Raw genomic sequence first — 18724 nt, forward strand, 5'->3', positions numbered from 1 at the left:
CAGGATATATTGCAGACACAACCGGTGATTATGTAGTGCCATTTGTTGTATCTGGGATCTTCATTGTTTGTTGTGGACTGATTCTTAATGCAATACCTTTGATACAGCATTATAAAAATCGATATCCATCTTCTACATCCTCCCCAGTGGACACTCCAAAAGATGGATCTCCAAACTCATCCCCAGTCCATACTTGCAAGAAAACTTCTGGGCCTTCTCAAGTATGAATATCCCGAGAAGATGACCTGAAATATCTGTAGCTATGAGACTGTGGGTAACATAATATGAATGAAGAAACAAAATAGAGATTTGATTATTTTCAATAGTTCCAGTAAACATTAGTGTGCCCTTTCAAATAAGGTGAAGATAACTTTCAAATTAATATTCAGAATTATGTTGACCTATTCAGTATGTTACAGTATACTAGCATATGCTGCGGTGCACCAGCATGTATGCTGCGGCGCACCAGCGTGCATGCTGCGGTGCACCAGCGTGCATGCTGCGGTGCACCAGCGTGTATGCTGCGGTGCACCAGCGTGCATGCTGCGGTGCACCAGCGTGTATGCTGCGGCGCACCAGTGTGTATGCTGCGGCGCACCAGCGTGTATGCTGTGGCGCACCAGCGTGTATGCTGTGGCGCACCAGCGTGTATGCTGCGGCGCACCAGCGTGTATGCTGCGGTGCACCAGCGTGTATGCTGCGGCGCACCAGCGTGTATGCTGCGGTGCACCAGCGTGTATGCTGCGGCGCACCAGCGTGCATGCTGCGGCGCACCAGCGTGCATGCTGCGGCGCACCAGCGTGTATGCTGCGGCGCACCAGCGTGTATGCTGCGGCGCACCAGCGTGTATGCTGCGGCGCACCAGCGTGTATGCTGCGGCGCACCAGCGTGTATGCTGCGGCGCACCAGCGTGTATGCTGCGGCGCACCAGCGAGTATGCTATGGGAGAAGTCTCTAATGAAATCTTGCAACTTTTATTACTGTGTCAACTGCAGGTGCTGTATATATGTTTCTATGCACTGTATACAGAATATAATATACCATGTTATATTTGACATACTATATGTGTATACAGTATATATAAATGTATGTACAGTATGTGTATATGAATGTGTATACCTGTATGTACATAAAGATATATGTATATAAAATATATACCGTACTGTATAATGTGTGCATTTGTATATTACGTAGAGAGTATAAAACTTACATAAAATGTAACAGTACAGACTGAGCTACATTGCAGGAAAATAGAAAATTTGCAATATTTTCACATTCCTGAAAACTTTGAGGGAGTTTTGCTGTAAACACTAATGCTATGCGGCAGCTCAGCATACCTGTGCCTATTCTGATGATAATTACAGCAAGAAGCATGCCTTTAGCATAGTATTCAGAGCAAGAGTTTATCTCGTAATTATAGCGGGTGGTCGTCTTTTACAGCAGCTTCATATATGGATGTTTCTCTTGGATCTGTGTATTTTAAAGACTATATCTTAAGACAATATTGTACTCTTATTTAAAAGACAAATATAAACCTCATCAAAAGCACCATTAATGAATAGCACATCTTCCTATTTATAATGTTACTTTCCATGCTTTAGGTAAACTTAGTGCTAAATAAGCCTGATAAATATTGTTAAATAATTTAAGTATGAATAGTCACAACTAGAAAGGGTGTAGCAGTGAAATTTGTGAACGGTACTAAAATTGCATCACTGAATAACCAGCGGGTTAAGTATTACCAAACACTTCTACCTGAAACCCTAGCATATATAACCTTCTCTAATATAAACAAAATTTCTAGTATGCAGGCAATGAGTCACAATAACGTGGCTGAAGTAGTTTGACCAGACCACACACTAGGTGAAGGGACGACGACATTTCGGTCCGTCTTGGACCATTCTCGAGTCGATTGAGACACTTGAGAATGGTCCAGGACAGACCGAAACGTCGTCGTCCCTTCACCTTCTAGTGTGTGGTTTGGTCAAACAAAATTTCTAGTAGTTACCCAAGTGTGTAATTACCTAGTGAAACTACCTTAATGCTGATGTTTTAAATTAAAATTAAAATGGTTTTTCATTGTCAGTTTCAAGAAGCATCTTTGATTTGCCAAGGGTGAGGCTGCTTGCAAAGTCACCATACCAGTTACTAGTCTCAAACAATGGTATTTAATCAAATGACTGCATGACTTTCATATCATTCACTGTGCCATGTCATTGGCACTAATTTTTCCCATTCGTAATTTATCTCATTTTTTTCCAATATTTTAGCCCAATTTATGACAATTTAATCAACCAAAGTACTGTACAAGAGTAAGATACATGTAGTGCTTTATAAAAGCTGCAGTTTATATGGAAATCTGTAGGAACACAGATAAACCAAATATTTAATAAGTACCTGTATAACAAAAATTCTGCAGATGTCAAAGAAAATTAGCTTTGAAACTGGACGTCATTGAATTTCTTGGGAAATTTACATACAGAACCTCTTTTTATGCGAGCATACACACATGCAAGAAGAGGGTGTACAAATACGTGAATAATGTTTGCCATAAAGATTTGCTGTATTGCATGATCTACATACTACTGATCGCTGAATGCTTGCTTAAATGAAAAAACTGGGCATTAGATTAATTCCTCAATCAACGATTGTAATACCTGCTAGGTTTATTGAGTCCGTTTTGAGTTTCGTGGGGCACAGTACAATTTGAATAGGTAACCAACCTTGTATGTATAGTGCATGACCAGCCCTGGCAAGTACAAGGTTTATACACTGAAAATAGTACTGCATATGTTCCTACAATGTGTTGATGGATGCATTCCTGTAAGACCTTTCCGTACAAAACAACTACTTGTTAAACTTAATTTTTAAAACAACTATTAAATGCTCCTGACACTTCCAAGCCACGAGTTCACTCCCAAGATTACCAAATAGAAGTGTCATGAGGTCAGATCATGGAGACTTGATCAAGACTTGAAATAGATGATATAGAAGATGCACTAAAACCTGCTTGGTTGTGTGAATATTTCACCCAAGCTCTTGTATAAGCAACCCTACCCTCACCAAGTTTGAATTTTGCATTAAAAACAAATTTTGCACATCTGAATTCGTATCCAAATTTTGTGCAAAAGGATGGCTCACTAAACCAAAGTACAGTACATACACAATACCATACATTTGTCCCAAAATGTATGGTGCTTGGATCATAGATGGATAAACGTTTTCACTTTGTACAGTATGAGAATGCTGCACTTCAGATAATTTATTTCTGTTGAAAAATGACAATCTTGCCATTATCAAACTTATGAATATGATGTATCATTTATGTAAAGAAGAAATTTAAGTTGAAGAATCCTTCAAGTAATACCGTACTTTCCTGCACCGAAAACTTCTATAGACAAGTTGTTTTTAACACTAGTCTTGCTTTATTATGTCTTGTTGAATATGTACATGAGAGATGCATCTTTAAAGACTGGATGTAACAAACTTGATGTTAGTAAACAAAAAATGTCAAGTAAATTAGTTATATAAGAGATTGTGTTGTTACTGGATAATCTGACTAACTTGTTGACACGACAACATTGCAGAATGAAAGGTACTTGCCTTACTAAACTAAATCGTGACTAAATGAGACTGATTACTTTCAGTCATCAGGCTATAACGACTAATTTTAAATTTCTAATAATATCAATAGTTTACATGGAAATGTAACTAATCAAGATGTGGAAAGATAAAATGTCTGAACCCTCAGAGCTGAGTTTTTGTGAACAATAATCAAATACAAATTCTATGTACACTGTATCACTGTTTGGTCTTTGATTTTGATGTGTAGTGTGTATAATAATGTATAATCTGGGAGAACAGGTATTTTTTCCACATAAAACTATGCACTATTCATATGTTAGTGATGGCTTTTTATGGTTAATATGGCAGCAGGTGAAGTTATTTATTACTATGCCTAGTTCAATTTATTTTTAGAATTAAGTACAGTACAGTACTAAAAAATATTTGTATAAAAAATGTCCATTATTACCCAGTACATTTAAAAATTATATAGGAACAATTGCCGTGGCATAAGAAGTCATGCTTTCCATAATGCATTAGTATAAGCAACTTTGTTTCCATATATTTGATGTTAGGCTGTTTAAATGTTGACCTGCAATATTGAAGTGGAATGAACACACGAATCAACCAATTCATTTAAAGTACTCAGGAAAATGATCAGCATTATATTACAAATGTTTTGATGCTCATGAACGTACTATTAAAAAATATATATACATGCTGTACATTTTATATATATATATATATATATATATATATATATATATATATATATATATATATATATATATATATATATATATATATATATATATATATATATATATATATATAAAATATGTGTGTGTGTGTGCACTTGCATTTCTAGTACTACTGTATACACACACACACATACATACATACATACATAATATATACATACATATGCATGCACTCACTATACTTTTCCCTAAATGGGCAAAGATGAGTACACTAACAAAAGCACAAATAATTCAAATGTAAATGTGTGAAAGCACTTTCACATATCTATGAAAATAAAAAAAGTACATATGTACAGTTCTCCCTTAAAAATCTGGACTTCCATAAATATATCTATATATATACTATATATCTCTAAACAATAGATCCAATCTGCCCAGTGGATTTTTCTTCCAAAATTAAGTTTTCCGCAGAAAATCTGAATTCCATAGAAGAATGTCGTGAAATTTTGATCGTTGGTTAAATGCGTAAGTAATTTCCATCAGATTCCATTTTCCCTGTTTTTGCTAATTTGACTTTATTTGGTATTATTCAGAATACAGGTAATGTATTTATATTTTAAATATTTTACTCTTGTACCTTAATATAAATTATACAAACAAGTTTGTTCCACAATATTTTTTGAGCCATTCACACCTACTGTATGTTTTTCATGTTTAGCAAAGCTTTTGATACAGTCCCACATGAAAGATCGATTAAAAAGATAGAGGCTCACGGTATTGGGGGTGCTGTATTAAGTTGGATTAGGGCATGGCTTTACCAAAGTAAACAGTATAAATGGAGTTAAGTTAGTGGGAAAATGTTGTAAGTGGAATGCCTCAAGGCTCTGTCCTTGAATAACCTCTGTTATTCATAATATATATAAATGATTTAGATTCAGGTTTGAGCAGCAATATTTGCAAATTTGCCAATGATATAAAAATCAGGAGAGGGGATATAAATACAGAAAGACTCGCTATCACTTCAAGACGATTTAAATGTTTTGAAATGGTCAAAAGATTAACAGATGCAGTTTAATGCTGACAAGTGTAAGGTGTTGAGCCAAGGCAGTGATGAAAGTTACAAGATGTTAGCTAGATTGGTGCCTGACAGCCGAGTGGAGAGCGCTTCGGATTCGTGGTCCTGAGGTTCCGGGTTCGATCCCCGGTGGAGGTGGAAACAAATGGGCAGAGTTTTTCATCCTGATCCTCCTGTTACCTAGCAGTAAATAGGTACCTGGGAGTTAGACAGCTTTTGCGGTCTGCTTCCTGGGGATGTGTAACAAAAAGGAGGCCTGGTCGAGGACCGGGCCGTGGGGACGCTAAGCCCCGAAATCATCTCAAGATAGAGGGTGTTGAGATTGCGAAAGGGTTGTGGGAGTCTTGTTTACGGTAGTAAGAATTTAAAATACAAAAATCAATGCATAAATGTTCGTAATAAGGCAAATAGACACTGGGATTCATTTCTCAAGATGTTGGTAATAAAATACCTGGTGTTATTCTTCGGCTATATCCTGCTTTTGTTAGGCCCCTATTAGATTATGCAGTTCAGTTTTGGTCACCATACTATAGAATGGATATAAATTCACTAGAATGCATCTGGCATAGGATGACAGTTAATCCCGCAAATTAGAAACCTGTCGTATGAAGATTGACAAAGCTTAACTTACATTCTCTAGAAATGCAAAGAATTAGGGGTGACATAATAGAAGTGTACAAGTGGATGAATGGGCATAACAAAAGGGATATAAGAAGTATGAACACAAAACAATGGGTATAAATTGGATAAGTTTAGATTTAAGGAAAGACAAGTGGTAAATATTGGTTTGGTAACAGGGTTGTTGATTTGTGGAACTAAATACACCGTAACATAATAGAAGTAGGATCCTTTGATTGTTTCAAGTGTGGGTTAGACATGTATATGAATGAGATTGGGTTGATATAAATAGGAGCTGCCTCATATGGGCCATTAGGCCTTCTGCGGTTATCTTCGTTCTTATGTTTTTATTAAATACAGTACAGCATTTTACAAAATATGCAGACACCTGCAACTTCTAAATTGCAGTATGTACTCTTCAATTACATGAATATAAAATTTATTCACCATCTGGCGCATTGAGTGGATATTCTTAATACTGGAGATCATAATTGATCACATGGTAGAACGGCAACTGCGGACTTTGGTTTAGAGTACGTACATAACAGACCTTAAAATTATCAGCAAGTAACCAGCAGAGAGGTTACTCCAGACTTTCCAAAGTCCAAAATTGTGAGTGAAGAATCGGCTGGCAGGAGCTTAATATTGAGGTGTGACTACAACAGAATTGAGCCAAAAATGGATAATGGCTTATCAGCCCGTAAAATAAGTCTGTACTGTTTATGAAACATCGTGAAGCTGTGGCTACAGTGCCACTTAATGCACGTAACTGTGAAGAATAAAGGCTACAGTACTTCCCAGTTAAGATGACAATAACAAAAGGATAAAACAAAAGCTCTGTGATATAGGTGTAATGCCATGTGATAGTAGCACTACCTGGAGCACAAGTCACTTGTAGACAATCAAATATTTAAGGTAATTTTTGCCAAGAGATTTTGTCAAGACTAAAGCAAGTTCCCAGTACTGGACTTGAACATGTCTTGTGTACCGTACTCTTAGTGTAGATTAATGTCTTGAAGTATAATTTGGAATTAAGACGTGTACATAGGCCTTTTAATTTATACTTTCTTGAACAAAGTTCAGTTACAATATTTGCTGAAAGTATACTGGGATTTTTTCTTATGGAAGTCTATCGACTACAATTCTCCCATCCCCATCATTTATCCCCCCACCCCCAAATTTATCATCAATGTGGATATCATTCATTACGTATAATTACTGGTACTGTTAAGTTGTGATGTTATGGCTTAAGATTATTGTAGGATGAACCAAAATACTGTCATTTTTATTTCATGTTTGGGTTGGGTTATTTGTTTCGGCCACATTACTGCAACATTCTCCATCTAATGACGATGTATACATAAGGTGTTGTATTAAGGAATGAAATGGGAAATAGAATACCTGAGAATCTTTTTTTTGAGAAAGGTGAAAAAGGATGAAATAAATGGATCATAAAGTTGTAACAGATTATCAGCATCGTGGAAGAGCATGGTACAATATATGAAACCGTGGGGTGGATGGGGTTACAGAGCTTGATTGATTGAAAGATTTGTCTGGTTTTAAAACCTTTGGAGAAACTTGTCCTGCGGCCACCACTTGATGGGGTGTTGGAGGGAGGGAGTAGGACATTGGGAATATATAAACTGTATAGAGGGAATTGTTGAGTTTAGATTTAAAGATCAAATGTAATCAAATATTAAATTTCTTATAAATTTGTATATAGCAATTCCATTTTTATAACAATAAGCAGTATTTTGAATATTACTACATTTTAACTGCAGTTTGTGATATTTCAATTTGCCGTGTATGGTACGGTAAGTTTCTCTACATTATTGTACTGACAATGTACAGAAATGCCAAGTTAGAGTACACTTTATTGAACGTAACAATTTGCCTGTGAGAGGTCAACAAATTGGAGAGATACGTAAGCCTAACAGCTTCTAGACCAGCAAGGTAAGGTTAAGGTGTGATGCACAAATGGAGATGATTAAATATATAACAATTTATATTTCTTTCCCAGTAACAATTAAGCAAGTGGGGTGGCAATACCAAATTTTCCTCGAGTGTGTTTGATGGTTGTGGTGTGTTGACTGTAGACTATCTTATATAAATATGAATATACTTTATATAAATATATAGTACAGTACAGTATATAAATATACTTTATCACAATTCCTTCAAGGTAATATTGTTGCTTGTTACTTTGGTTTCTGAGGAGTATTGATAGTGGTTCAATTTGATAAAAATAGAGGACTCTCATTCACTGAACATTGTGGTGCATTGAGACAACATATCGTAACCATTGCTTGGCTTGGTTTTACTTACCAAAATACAAAAAAAAAATGGGGGGAGGGGAGCAACAAAAATGGCTTTAAGAAATGTATTCCAAATGAAAGGGGTAACAGTGAACAGAGGAAAGGAAATCTAGCACCCTATTAAGAGACCAAGATGGCTCAGAAGCAGCATGAGCCAACCGAAGTTGAAAGAAGGCACGAGACAACTTCAGAGATGGTGCTGAGAAAACGACGATGCCAAACGAGAGCAGTAGCTTTGTCAAGACCAAATAACAACAGGCAGCAGTATTAGATATAAGATACTGATCAACAAGTAAGACAAAAAAGACAAAACCACTGAAATAGAGGAAAAGAGGGGGTGGCAGAGGCAAAAGGAGTGCTAAGAAACGTCATGCTGCCACCCCAACGAAATACTGTCGCCCACTCGGGGCGACAGTATGACATATCGAGTATATCATCTCGATCACCTGCACACCATACAAATGGCAATACTGGTGTCAAAGTCCAGATACGGAGAAAGTCAGTCCAGGAAGGTATGTCATCAGGCCAATTTGCTGAAAGGCAGAGCAGCAGCAAAAGAAAAAAAAAATGCCCAGGTTCAGACACCGAGCCAGAAGAGCCAGAAAACAAGGCTGAGACAGTCACGAAGGACCCAGAAGGATCACCTATCCTGACTACATCTCCAACCTGGACAACACCGGGAGCAACAGGTCGATCGCTGTACCTGAAAGGCATTTATTGCAAGAACCTCATGATTGCAGAATGGAGCCATGTAGAGGAGATGCTGGTTCCATGCTGATGCAAAGGAGTCCATCTCAGGGTGAACAAACATCTTGCAGAGTCAACCAACAAAATAATGCATTGTTGATGGCCCACTCTGTGAAAATGAGACTGATTCAAGTAACTAGTTTGATTTCCATTGGGCCAAATGATATCAAATTGAAAAGGGACAAGCAAACTGGATCCAACACAGTCAGGTGGATGCGAGTATAAGACGTCCAGAGACAAAGCATCAACACTACTGTAATTCCAACTCCCACACCAGATACTACAAGCCGATACCCCTTGAAAAAATGGGGTTCTGGTAGTACAGTCAGGTTCATTCTCGACGCACAATCGAGAATTCCGGGTTTGAATCCTGGGCGGGACAGAAGTGGTTGGGCACATTTCCTTTCGCTTAATGCATCTGTTCACCTAGCAGTGAGTAGGTACTCAGGAGTTAGTCAGCTTATTGTGGTGTTGCATCCTGGGGTCGGGTCAGTAATTTGGCCTTGGAGGGGGGACCTCGATACAAGACCTCGAATTCACTCTGGCTTCCTGTCCCCTTACACAATGAATTATTATTACTACAAGTCTTGCTCCCAGCCTTATCCGAGCAGTGTTCCCCCCCCCCCCCCCCCCCATCAGAGTTCTCCGCTCTGGCCCTCGCCCTCGCTCGAGGTCTCCAATTGAGCTTTCCATTTCTAGCCACCTTCAGCACTACTTCCTACCTGACTCCTCCAGCAGCATGTAACAAGCATCCTCATCTCAACCTGTCACAATTCCATTGTACCATTTTAAATATCCAACTGCCATAACCAAACTATATTAAATAAACATAAACAAACACTATACTCTTCGAATATTGTCACACACTTCTACCAGTTCGCCAGGAACCCAAACCTGGCAGTCTGGAAAAAACTAGAAATCTGGCTTGCTGGTGCACACAAACTGACTGAGAGACCAAATCAACCAGTTAACGAGAGGACAAAGATGTGAAACTCGACAAAAAAAAAACAAAAAAAAAACTAACCAATCCTGAAACCTCTGGGAAATAGGAACACAGCAGGACATGTCCACAAGGTCCAGAGATACCAAATGGGAAGCCACCTATAAAACCAGGCAAACCCAAATATAGTGGCCATGCATAAGATCGGTCAGGGCATGAAGATGTACAGACAAAGGGGTAGAGAATGTACCACAGACCCATGGGAACTGGGAACAACTAGAAAGAGAGGTGACAAACTCGACCAAGCCTGTGAAACTAACCATGTCAAAATAACCACATGGACTTGAGGGGGAAGACCACAACCCACCACCCTGTATTGGAAGGAGAACCCCTCACCAGAGAACCTGGGAAATGACCAGGAACACGCATGAACGGCTAGATCAGGAAATGGCAAAAAATTCCCTCCACCGTGCCATCAAAGGGCATGTCATCTCGAGATGATTTCGGGGCTTAGCGTCCCCGCGGCCTGGTCCTCGACCAGGTCTCCTTTTTGATACACCTCCAGGAAGCAACCTGTAGCAGTTTTCTAACTCCCAGGTACCTATTTACTGCTAGGTAACAGGGGCATCAGGGTGAAAGAAACATTTTGCCCATTTGTCTCCGCCTGCACCGGGGATCGAACCCGGAACCTCGGGACTACGACTCCGAAGCGCTGTCCACTCAGCTATCGGGCGCTATTTGCAGGAATAATAATATGATGAATATTATTATTACGGTATACACTGTACAGTACAGTATTGCCAATAACCATGAAGGGCTGTTGCAAAAGAACTGAAGAAATGTCTTCCACAGGAAAAAGAAAGGGGGTAAGGCAGAAAAGAGAGTTAAGCCTGGGACAACACAGCCCCATTGACTCACGAGACAGGTCAGGGAAACACTGCTACCAGCACCCAAGGAAGGGTAGTGAGCAACTAGAACAGAGCCACATCAACCAGCCAGCAACAGAACTGGTCAGTACAGCACAACTCCCCAGACATGTAAAATGGCTACCAAGGGAGAATGAGCCCTGTGATCCTTGGTAGTGAGGGCTCCAAAGGAACAAAAGCAGCTGAACATGGAGCTGCCACCTGCTCATGTCCTTCGGGAGAATTGGAGTAAACAAGAGGGTCTCAATGGGCGCAAAAGCAGCACCGCCCAAGAACACCTGAAATGTGGAACCCACTTCCCGCCACATAAGCATCCAGGTATGACAAATGCCAAGCCCCCAAGAAAAACAGAGCACTGCCTGCCAGCCAGAATGAAACATGAACATTGTTACCAGAGTCTGAAGGTGAAATCCAACCCAAACTCAAAGGAGACTGGGACCAGAGAGGAAACAAAAATCCTGAACCAACTGGAGAAATTGATTGTAGTCAGCCCCAGAAGGCACTAGGTGGGATCATAGAGACCTCTGGACAAACCCAATAGTACATGGAGGTACAACTGGTACAAACCCCCCCCCCCCCCCTCCTCATAAAAGAGAAAAACCCAGATCACCGGCGAGAAGCAACTGTGTGTGTGTCGTTACCAAAGTGAAAGGGGGTTACTCATGAAAAAGGTTAGTAGTAAAAGAGTCAGGTGAGTTGTGTGTAAACCACTTTTCATTCTTTAATTCATAAACAGGGCTTGGTGGGTGCATGGAATGGACCTTGATCTTTGTTTATGAGGACAGACTGCCGAGTAAATTGCTTGAAGAGTTGTTTGGTGCTTTGCTTTCTGTGAACCTGTCTGCATTGCTTAGCTTACTTTTTGGATGTTTTCTCAGTGAGGATGATCTAACAATCCTCGGCTCCCTCTGCTTTTTTGAGGGAGGGGGGAGGGGGGCGACAAGTTCTAGGTCTGGTTCTTAGTAGGCCATACAGGGCTTGTATGGCTGATGGAAGCCCTGTATGGCTCCTATCTCTAGGAGCTCAGCAGAGGAGAGCTATCTCAGCAAGCCACTACTCGGTTCCCCTCAAAATCACTAACATTTACAATCAAGAAAATATATAAGCTATATACAAAACAATGACAGTCACCATAGTAGGGAAGGACACAATTTCTTGAAGTAATTGTGACTACTGTATATGTAAAGGGGAATTCCCCAAAATTTAATTTAAAAATTTACTCACAAGTACATGCATATTATTAATGATACCAATAATGCTTGCATCACACAAACTAGGAGAAACACCAAAATTTTAATAACGCCAAACTCTTCAACCAAGAAGAAAGTAGTGTCTGCAGCTATCGAATGATACAACACCGTTGAAAAGATAAAAAAAAAAAAAAGCGCTGAATGTAATGACACGCCATATTCTGGATGAGCCCCGGAGGCTTACTGGAGCTATCGGACTGATATGCGATATATTATTCTAGGGCATCAGTCAATGGAGTTCAGCCTACCAGGGACCCCCCAAGCCAGAAACTGGTCCTCTGGGAGAGGCACAGGGAGCAATGGTCGGTTATCTTATCTTGAGGTTATCTTGAGATGATTTCGGGGCTTTTTAGTGTCCCCGCGGCCCGGTCCTCGACCAGGCCTCCACCCCCAGGAAGCAGCCCATGACAGCTGACTAACTCTCAGGTACCTATTTACTGCTAGGCAACAGGGGCATTCAGGGTGAAAGAAACTTTGCCCATTTGTTTCTGCCTCGTGCGGGAATCGAACCCGCGCCACAGAATTACGAGTCCTGCGCGCTATCCACCAGGCTACGAGGCCCCCCTCTCTGGAAGGGGGGGGGAGGGGAGGTCTCTGGAAACCCCCATATGGTTGGGGGTATTCTTGTCTGCCATCGACCAGGGTTAGGCACCCAGAAAGGTAGGCATAACAAAACAAAAATCCCATTTGGTAAGAAAATTGCAATCGAAAACCGAACAGGGAGGCAGAACTCGACCAACTCTCAAGCAAACGTAACACAACCGCCGCCGTGTCTCTTGTCCATGCAGCCCTCCCTGGAAGGGGAAGCCTCAGACCCCCTGCGCTGGCTATTCTCTCACCCCAGTTCAGAGGCTGAGCATCAAAAGCAAAGCGAAACCGCTGACCGGAGGGAGGTAGGTTGCCAGGGAGCCTCCGGGGCTCACCCAGAAAATGGCATTTCATTACATTCAACACTGGTTTTCTGTGGGAAGTTCCTTCGGCTCCCTGGAGCTACATAACCCAAGGTAAGTTAAAGAGGAACTTACCCCGGGAGGCAGCCACCAAGCGCTCCTCGACTCAAAGTCGAGACAACTGGCTGCAACTTGCGACCCAAAGCCACACACGAACGCCCAGGACCAGGAATGTTTACCAAACGACGGACGGCTGTTTTAGGACCCCTGTTTTAGCTCCAAAATCCCCATGCCCAAATGTCAGCCCAAGACATATTGCCAAAGACAGCAGCCAAAGCAGCAAACTTATGAATGTCATGGGCACGAGGATAGACCACAGGCTGCCTAGACTTAATAACCCTGCGGATGACTTGGGAGACCTGAGCCAGGGAACAGGGAATGAGGGAAACCGAATCAACCCAAAGTGTGTCCCTGACCACTGAGGGGGTGCAACACATGATGCACCCCCCTCCCAGCCTGACCAACCAAGCATCAATGACCCAAGGGCCCCTCTGTAAAGCCGCCGTCTCATTCTTTACCAAAAATGGAGATAGCTGCAACCGAACAAACCGACCACCAGGACCGAAAGAGCAGAAACCCCTGTGCTGGAAGAGAGCATGAAGCACGCCAACCCAACCCCCAAGAGGCCAATGCCAACAGAAACAGAGCCTTGGATAAACAGTCTTGAATCGATAGGGTCACCACAAACCGAGGAGAAAAGAGGGCACCCGGTCCAAGGACTAGGAAGGCTCAGGCAGTGCATGAACAAGCCAGAGGTAAAACAAAGCACGAGAAAGCTTACGGAACAGGGCGGCAGTGACATCCACCCCGAACGCAAGCTGAAGCGGCTCCGCCAGCAGCGCACAATACGAGACGACAGTATTCTGCATCAAATGACAGTCCTGAAAAAGCCAAGAAATGGAAGACAGCCTACGAAGAGACAGAAAATGGCAAAAAAAAAAAACCAGGAAACTTTATACTGGTGCTGAGACGAAGCTTGCAGGTGGGATACCATCAACGAAGCCAAACACAACCCAGTAGATAAACTAGCACAGTGAAGTTCAGACTCCTGCAAACTACTCAAGCAACCGGCGAGTGACCCAGGACCACCCCAGAAACAGTTGATAGCGGGACTGTAGCGGCAGCAACGCCTCAGGAGGGAGAGACAGTGACCCAAATGAGGCTCAGCCAGGTCTAAACCTAGGACAGAACCAGATGGGAACTTTTACGGAAGTGGAGTTCCAAAGGCACTATGAAAAAGAACCCTAGCACCCAGGGGTTGTACTTACAGGGCGCTTAGGGAAGGCATCCCTAAGCGCATGCAGCCCCAGTACACTGATGTTACACCTGGCCACCACACCACAGCACAGCAGAGAACACCACTAAGGCAAAACACTGCCAAGAAATTGAGGCCAGAGTTGACGACCGCCCCAGATCGCATCAGCCAATGAACTAGACTGTGTGAGTAGCTGGCACGGGGTCTGGTCCCGGGGCCTCCCCACCCGGGAAAGAGAGGGCTGCATGCGGTGCAGTGTGGTGTGACGTTTGCTCGTTTCCTTGAGAGTTGGCAGAGTTCTGCCTCCCTGTTCGGTTTTTGGTTGCAATTTTCTTACCAAGTGGGGTTTGTTTAGTTACGCCTACCTTTCTGAGTGCCTAACCCCGATCGATGGCAGACAAGGAATACTCCCTACCACAAGAGAGTTTCCAGAGTCCATTGCTCCCTGTGCCTCTTTGAGGGGGGGGCCAGGGACTCATTGGGACCTGGCTTATGGTACCCAGTAGGCTGAACTCCATTGACTAATGCCCTAGACTAATATATCGCATATCAGTCCGATAGCTCCAGGGAGCTGAAGGGGCTCCCCATAGAAAATCTAGTATTGCTGCTGCTCTTACGAAATTGATACTGCAAAAAATATAATCATACTGCACTTAATTCAGTACCTGACCTTTCAGGCTTCACCGGATCATTTTTCTTCACAAGCAATTGGCATTATGCATCTGTTAGCTTCAATAAACCCTTTATAGATAAAATGGCCTTCAACAAAGTCTACTCTCAGCTTTGTATTTCTTTACAAATCTCTCATTTCTCCAACTGTCAACAAAATTTTATCAGACAATAAATCACTAACATAGTTGAAAATTGGAGTTGTTAGGAAAAATTGAGTGAAAATTGGAGTGGTCAGGAATCGATTAGTAGGCTGGAAACCCAGCCCACTAATCTGAAAATAACAAAATAAAGTTTGTCCCATCCTGGACTTTTATCTCTTCTCTTTCATCTCTCTCTCACTTTAAACTCACTTTCTCAACCACTTTTGTTTTCTGTTACACAACTTATAATAGTCTAAGATGGACCAAAACGTTGTCAATTATTTTATTTTCAGTTTTGTGGGTTGGGCGTCTAAAACTGATCATGTGTTCAGTTTATCCCATAACACAAATAACATAGTTTAATGGTTTAGGAACCAAATAATGTTTTCTTGATACAGGTACAGAATACTATCATTCACACATGCACTGGTGTGCTTAGTAAAGTGTAATTACGTATCAGGTGTTGAATAACCAATAGTTTCAGCATTGGGACTTTTGGCCCTTCCCCACTTCCCCCACACAAACAAAAATAACATGCATCATGCCTTCAAAAATATTAATTATGGTGGCATTTATTCAGTGATTTTAGAGTTTGAACACGCTTTTTGTGCATATTTCATCATTTGGATTAATAACAAAAATAATTGCTAAAAGAATTCCATAGATCAAAGGCAATGGAAGGGGCCCCAGAGCGAATAAGTGTGAGTGCAGTTACACTGTATAGTACATGTCTGCAAAATTAACATGCTTATGGATGACTTTTATAAAGCTAAAAAATGAATTATTAGAAACCAGTTATCATGCATAACCTACAAGACCAGTCCTAGAGAATGCAGCATCAACATGGGACCCCCTTCATTGTGAACCACAAAATGACTGAGAGAACTGATTTACTACCATATTAGTACAGTACCATAGCTAAATAAATTTTAGCTATGAAGACGGTTTAAATTAGCTTAACCTAAGAATATTAGGAAAGGAATCGGGGGCTGGATTTGTCAAGCAGTTACACGAGTACTTACAAACCTCTACATCATTTTTTTCTTTAATCTTTAGTAATTTTATTTATATTTATTAAACAGTTTACAAGCATCGAAACTTCTCGATCAAATATTATAATAAACGGCATCTCAGAGCTTATAAAGTGTTAATATATGTAAACAAAGCCAATAAAGATGCCAAGTTCTTGCATAACTGCTCAATAAATCTGGGTCCAGGAGACACGAATACGTGAAGCTTGCTTGCCTTCTATACACGCTTGCCTTCTATACAGTGTATAGAAGATTAGAGATGGATATACGAGAGGACTGTCTATTCCAAATGAGGAGGAATAATGTGAGCATAAATGGAAGTTGGAAACAGAAAAAGTCAGAATGTTAGTGAAGTACAGTGCTCATATACAATAAGTGTATAATGATTGTGCTCACATACAATAAGTGGTAACCCAGTGGAATGGGCTGAGAGCAAAAGTGGTAAGACTACTTGTTTATACAGCTTCCCCCCAAAAAAGATGCAATAAAACACTAGAAATTATAGAGGCATAATTGCACTGGACACACACACTAGGGAGTCAAGTAGTTGGGGGTCACAGTATTGGCGTCATTCTCGACTCTCAACTGGGGATCCCCGGTTCGATTCTCCGGTGAGCCAGAAATAGTTAGCCATGTTTCCTCTCTGCTAATGCCTTTGCTCAGCTAGCGGTAAATAGGTAACTGGGAGTTAGACAACTGTTATGGGGTTGTAGCCTGAGGGAGGGTGAGTACTTCAACCTTCTAAAGAGGTGGGGAAGAGACCTCAATACCAGCCAAATGTATGTATTTATGTGTGTGTGTATGTATATGTATATATATATATATATACATACATATACAGTATATCAAATGTGTGAGTGTGTAACATCCTAAGAGTAGTTACAGGATGAGAGCTACACTCGTGGTGTCCCGTCTCCCCAGCACTCTTTGTCATATAACGCTTTGAAATTACTGACGGTCTTGGCCTCCACCACCACCTTCTCACCTAACTTGTTCCAACTGTCTACCACTCTGTTTGCAAAAGTAAATTTTCTAATATTTTTTTGGATCTTTGTTTCCTTAGCTTGAATCTGTGTCCTCTTGTTCGTGATGTTGCTGGTTTAAGGAATTCCTGCTTGTCAATTTGGTCGATTCCTGTTAGAATGTTGTATGTGGTGATCATATCACCTATTTTTTTCTATATTCTAGTTTTGATATGTTTAGTGTCTGTAGTCTCTCCTTGTAGCTCCTTTTTTTCAGTTCTGGTTCATGTATGTGTGTGCGTGTGTACATACATATGTGTGTGTGTAATTACCTAATTACATTTAATTAATCAGTGTAGTTAATTGTGTGTGTGTGTGTGTGTGTACAAAAATGCACAATAGCCAAAGTGCATTTAAAGAATTCTATGTATGCCACCCCTGTTTTTATTGGCAGGAAATGGCTTACTAGTATATGCTAGTACAAATGTTAAACAAAAACCATTCAAATATATAATGTTACAAAAAATTAAAATAAAAAAATTGCCTTGATCTTATATACAATAACCTTGCTCTCACGTTTACCGCAGGGGCAACCTCAGTCTATCCTCATTGTTAGCAGTTTTTTGTAATAATCATGCTACCTTTAGCAATACATTTATATTGTGCATCTTGTAGTTACATTTCAATAATATACTACTGTAGTTCCTATTTTAGCATTAATATATTACCCCAGGATGATCAGTAGCAACTTTATAATATTCAGGCCTGAGTTAATTTACTGAAATTTCAATTAATATATTTCCCATCGTTATATATGTATAATAACTAAATAATTGCAACAACGTACACATACTATAATTTTAAACATGTAATATGCTTGATAGTTGATGTCCTTTCATTGTTTTTGTATATTTAATAATCTGAAACGTTATCTAACCCAGTGGTGGAGGCCACACTTGTATCTATTTATTTATTTATTTATTTATGCATATACAAGAATGTACATAAGGAATGTGAGGATACAAATATGGTAATTACAGTCTTGTAAAGCCACTAGCACGCGCAGCGTTTCGGGCAGATGCTATGCTATGTACAGTAAGTCTTCTCTATCACTCCAGTGTTCAAAATGCAATAAAATGTTTAATTGAATATTTGTCTCTAAACAAAATGTAAATTTCTTCCCACTTGTTTAATCTACATTTAAGCACCAGACTGTATAAATGCAATGTAGACACTGTTTTAACAAATAAATATCTGTGGATTGCTTTGCGAGATCAATTTGATTTGGTTGTGAAATTGTATAGTACATTTTACTTCACATTGTATAGTGAATGAGATTGCAAAAATAAGTAACAAAGAATGATACAATAATCATACAATACAAAAAGAAGGTACATAAGTTAGAGTTTTATTAAATTATAAAAAAAAATCATAATCTTATGACCAAATGCATTTCCAGTGTAGATACATATGCAGACCCATGTTTATCTTCTACAATAGAAGTTGAAATGATATAGACATTATACTATTGTCTATATCATTGTCTATTGTCCTATTATACTATTTATCATCATTTAA

The 18724-nt window shown here is 40.2% G+C and overlaps 1 protein-coding gene across 3 annotated transcripts in view; it reads left to right on the top strand.

The window, feature by feature from the left end:
- The window catches only part of LOC123746688 (uncharacterized), a 40179-nt gene extending 21766 nt beyond the window's left edge, over positions 1 to 18413 (top strand). For 2 of the 3 annotated variants that reach the window (XM_045728368.2, XM_069316805.1), the window contains exon 6: positions 4 to 18413. In XM_045728368.2, the coding sequence (XP_045584324.2) occupies positions 4 to 227 (224 nt within the window). In that variant the 3' untranslated portion in view covers positions 228 to 18413. The remainder of the gene's footprint in view (positions 1 to 3) is intronic. The other variant, XM_069316806.1, reaches the window with a different exon arrangement.
- The last annotated feature ends 311 nt before the right edge of the window (positions 18414 to 18724 follow it).

The sequence above is a fragment of the Procambarus clarkii genome, chromosome 85, assembly GCF_040958095.1.
Source record: "Procambarus clarkii isolate CNS0578487 chromosome 85, FALCON_Pclarkii_2.0, whole genome shotgun sequence".
Taxonomy (NCBI): Eukaryota; Metazoa; Arthropoda; class Malacostraca; order Decapoda; family Cambaridae; genus Procambarus; species Procambarus clarkii.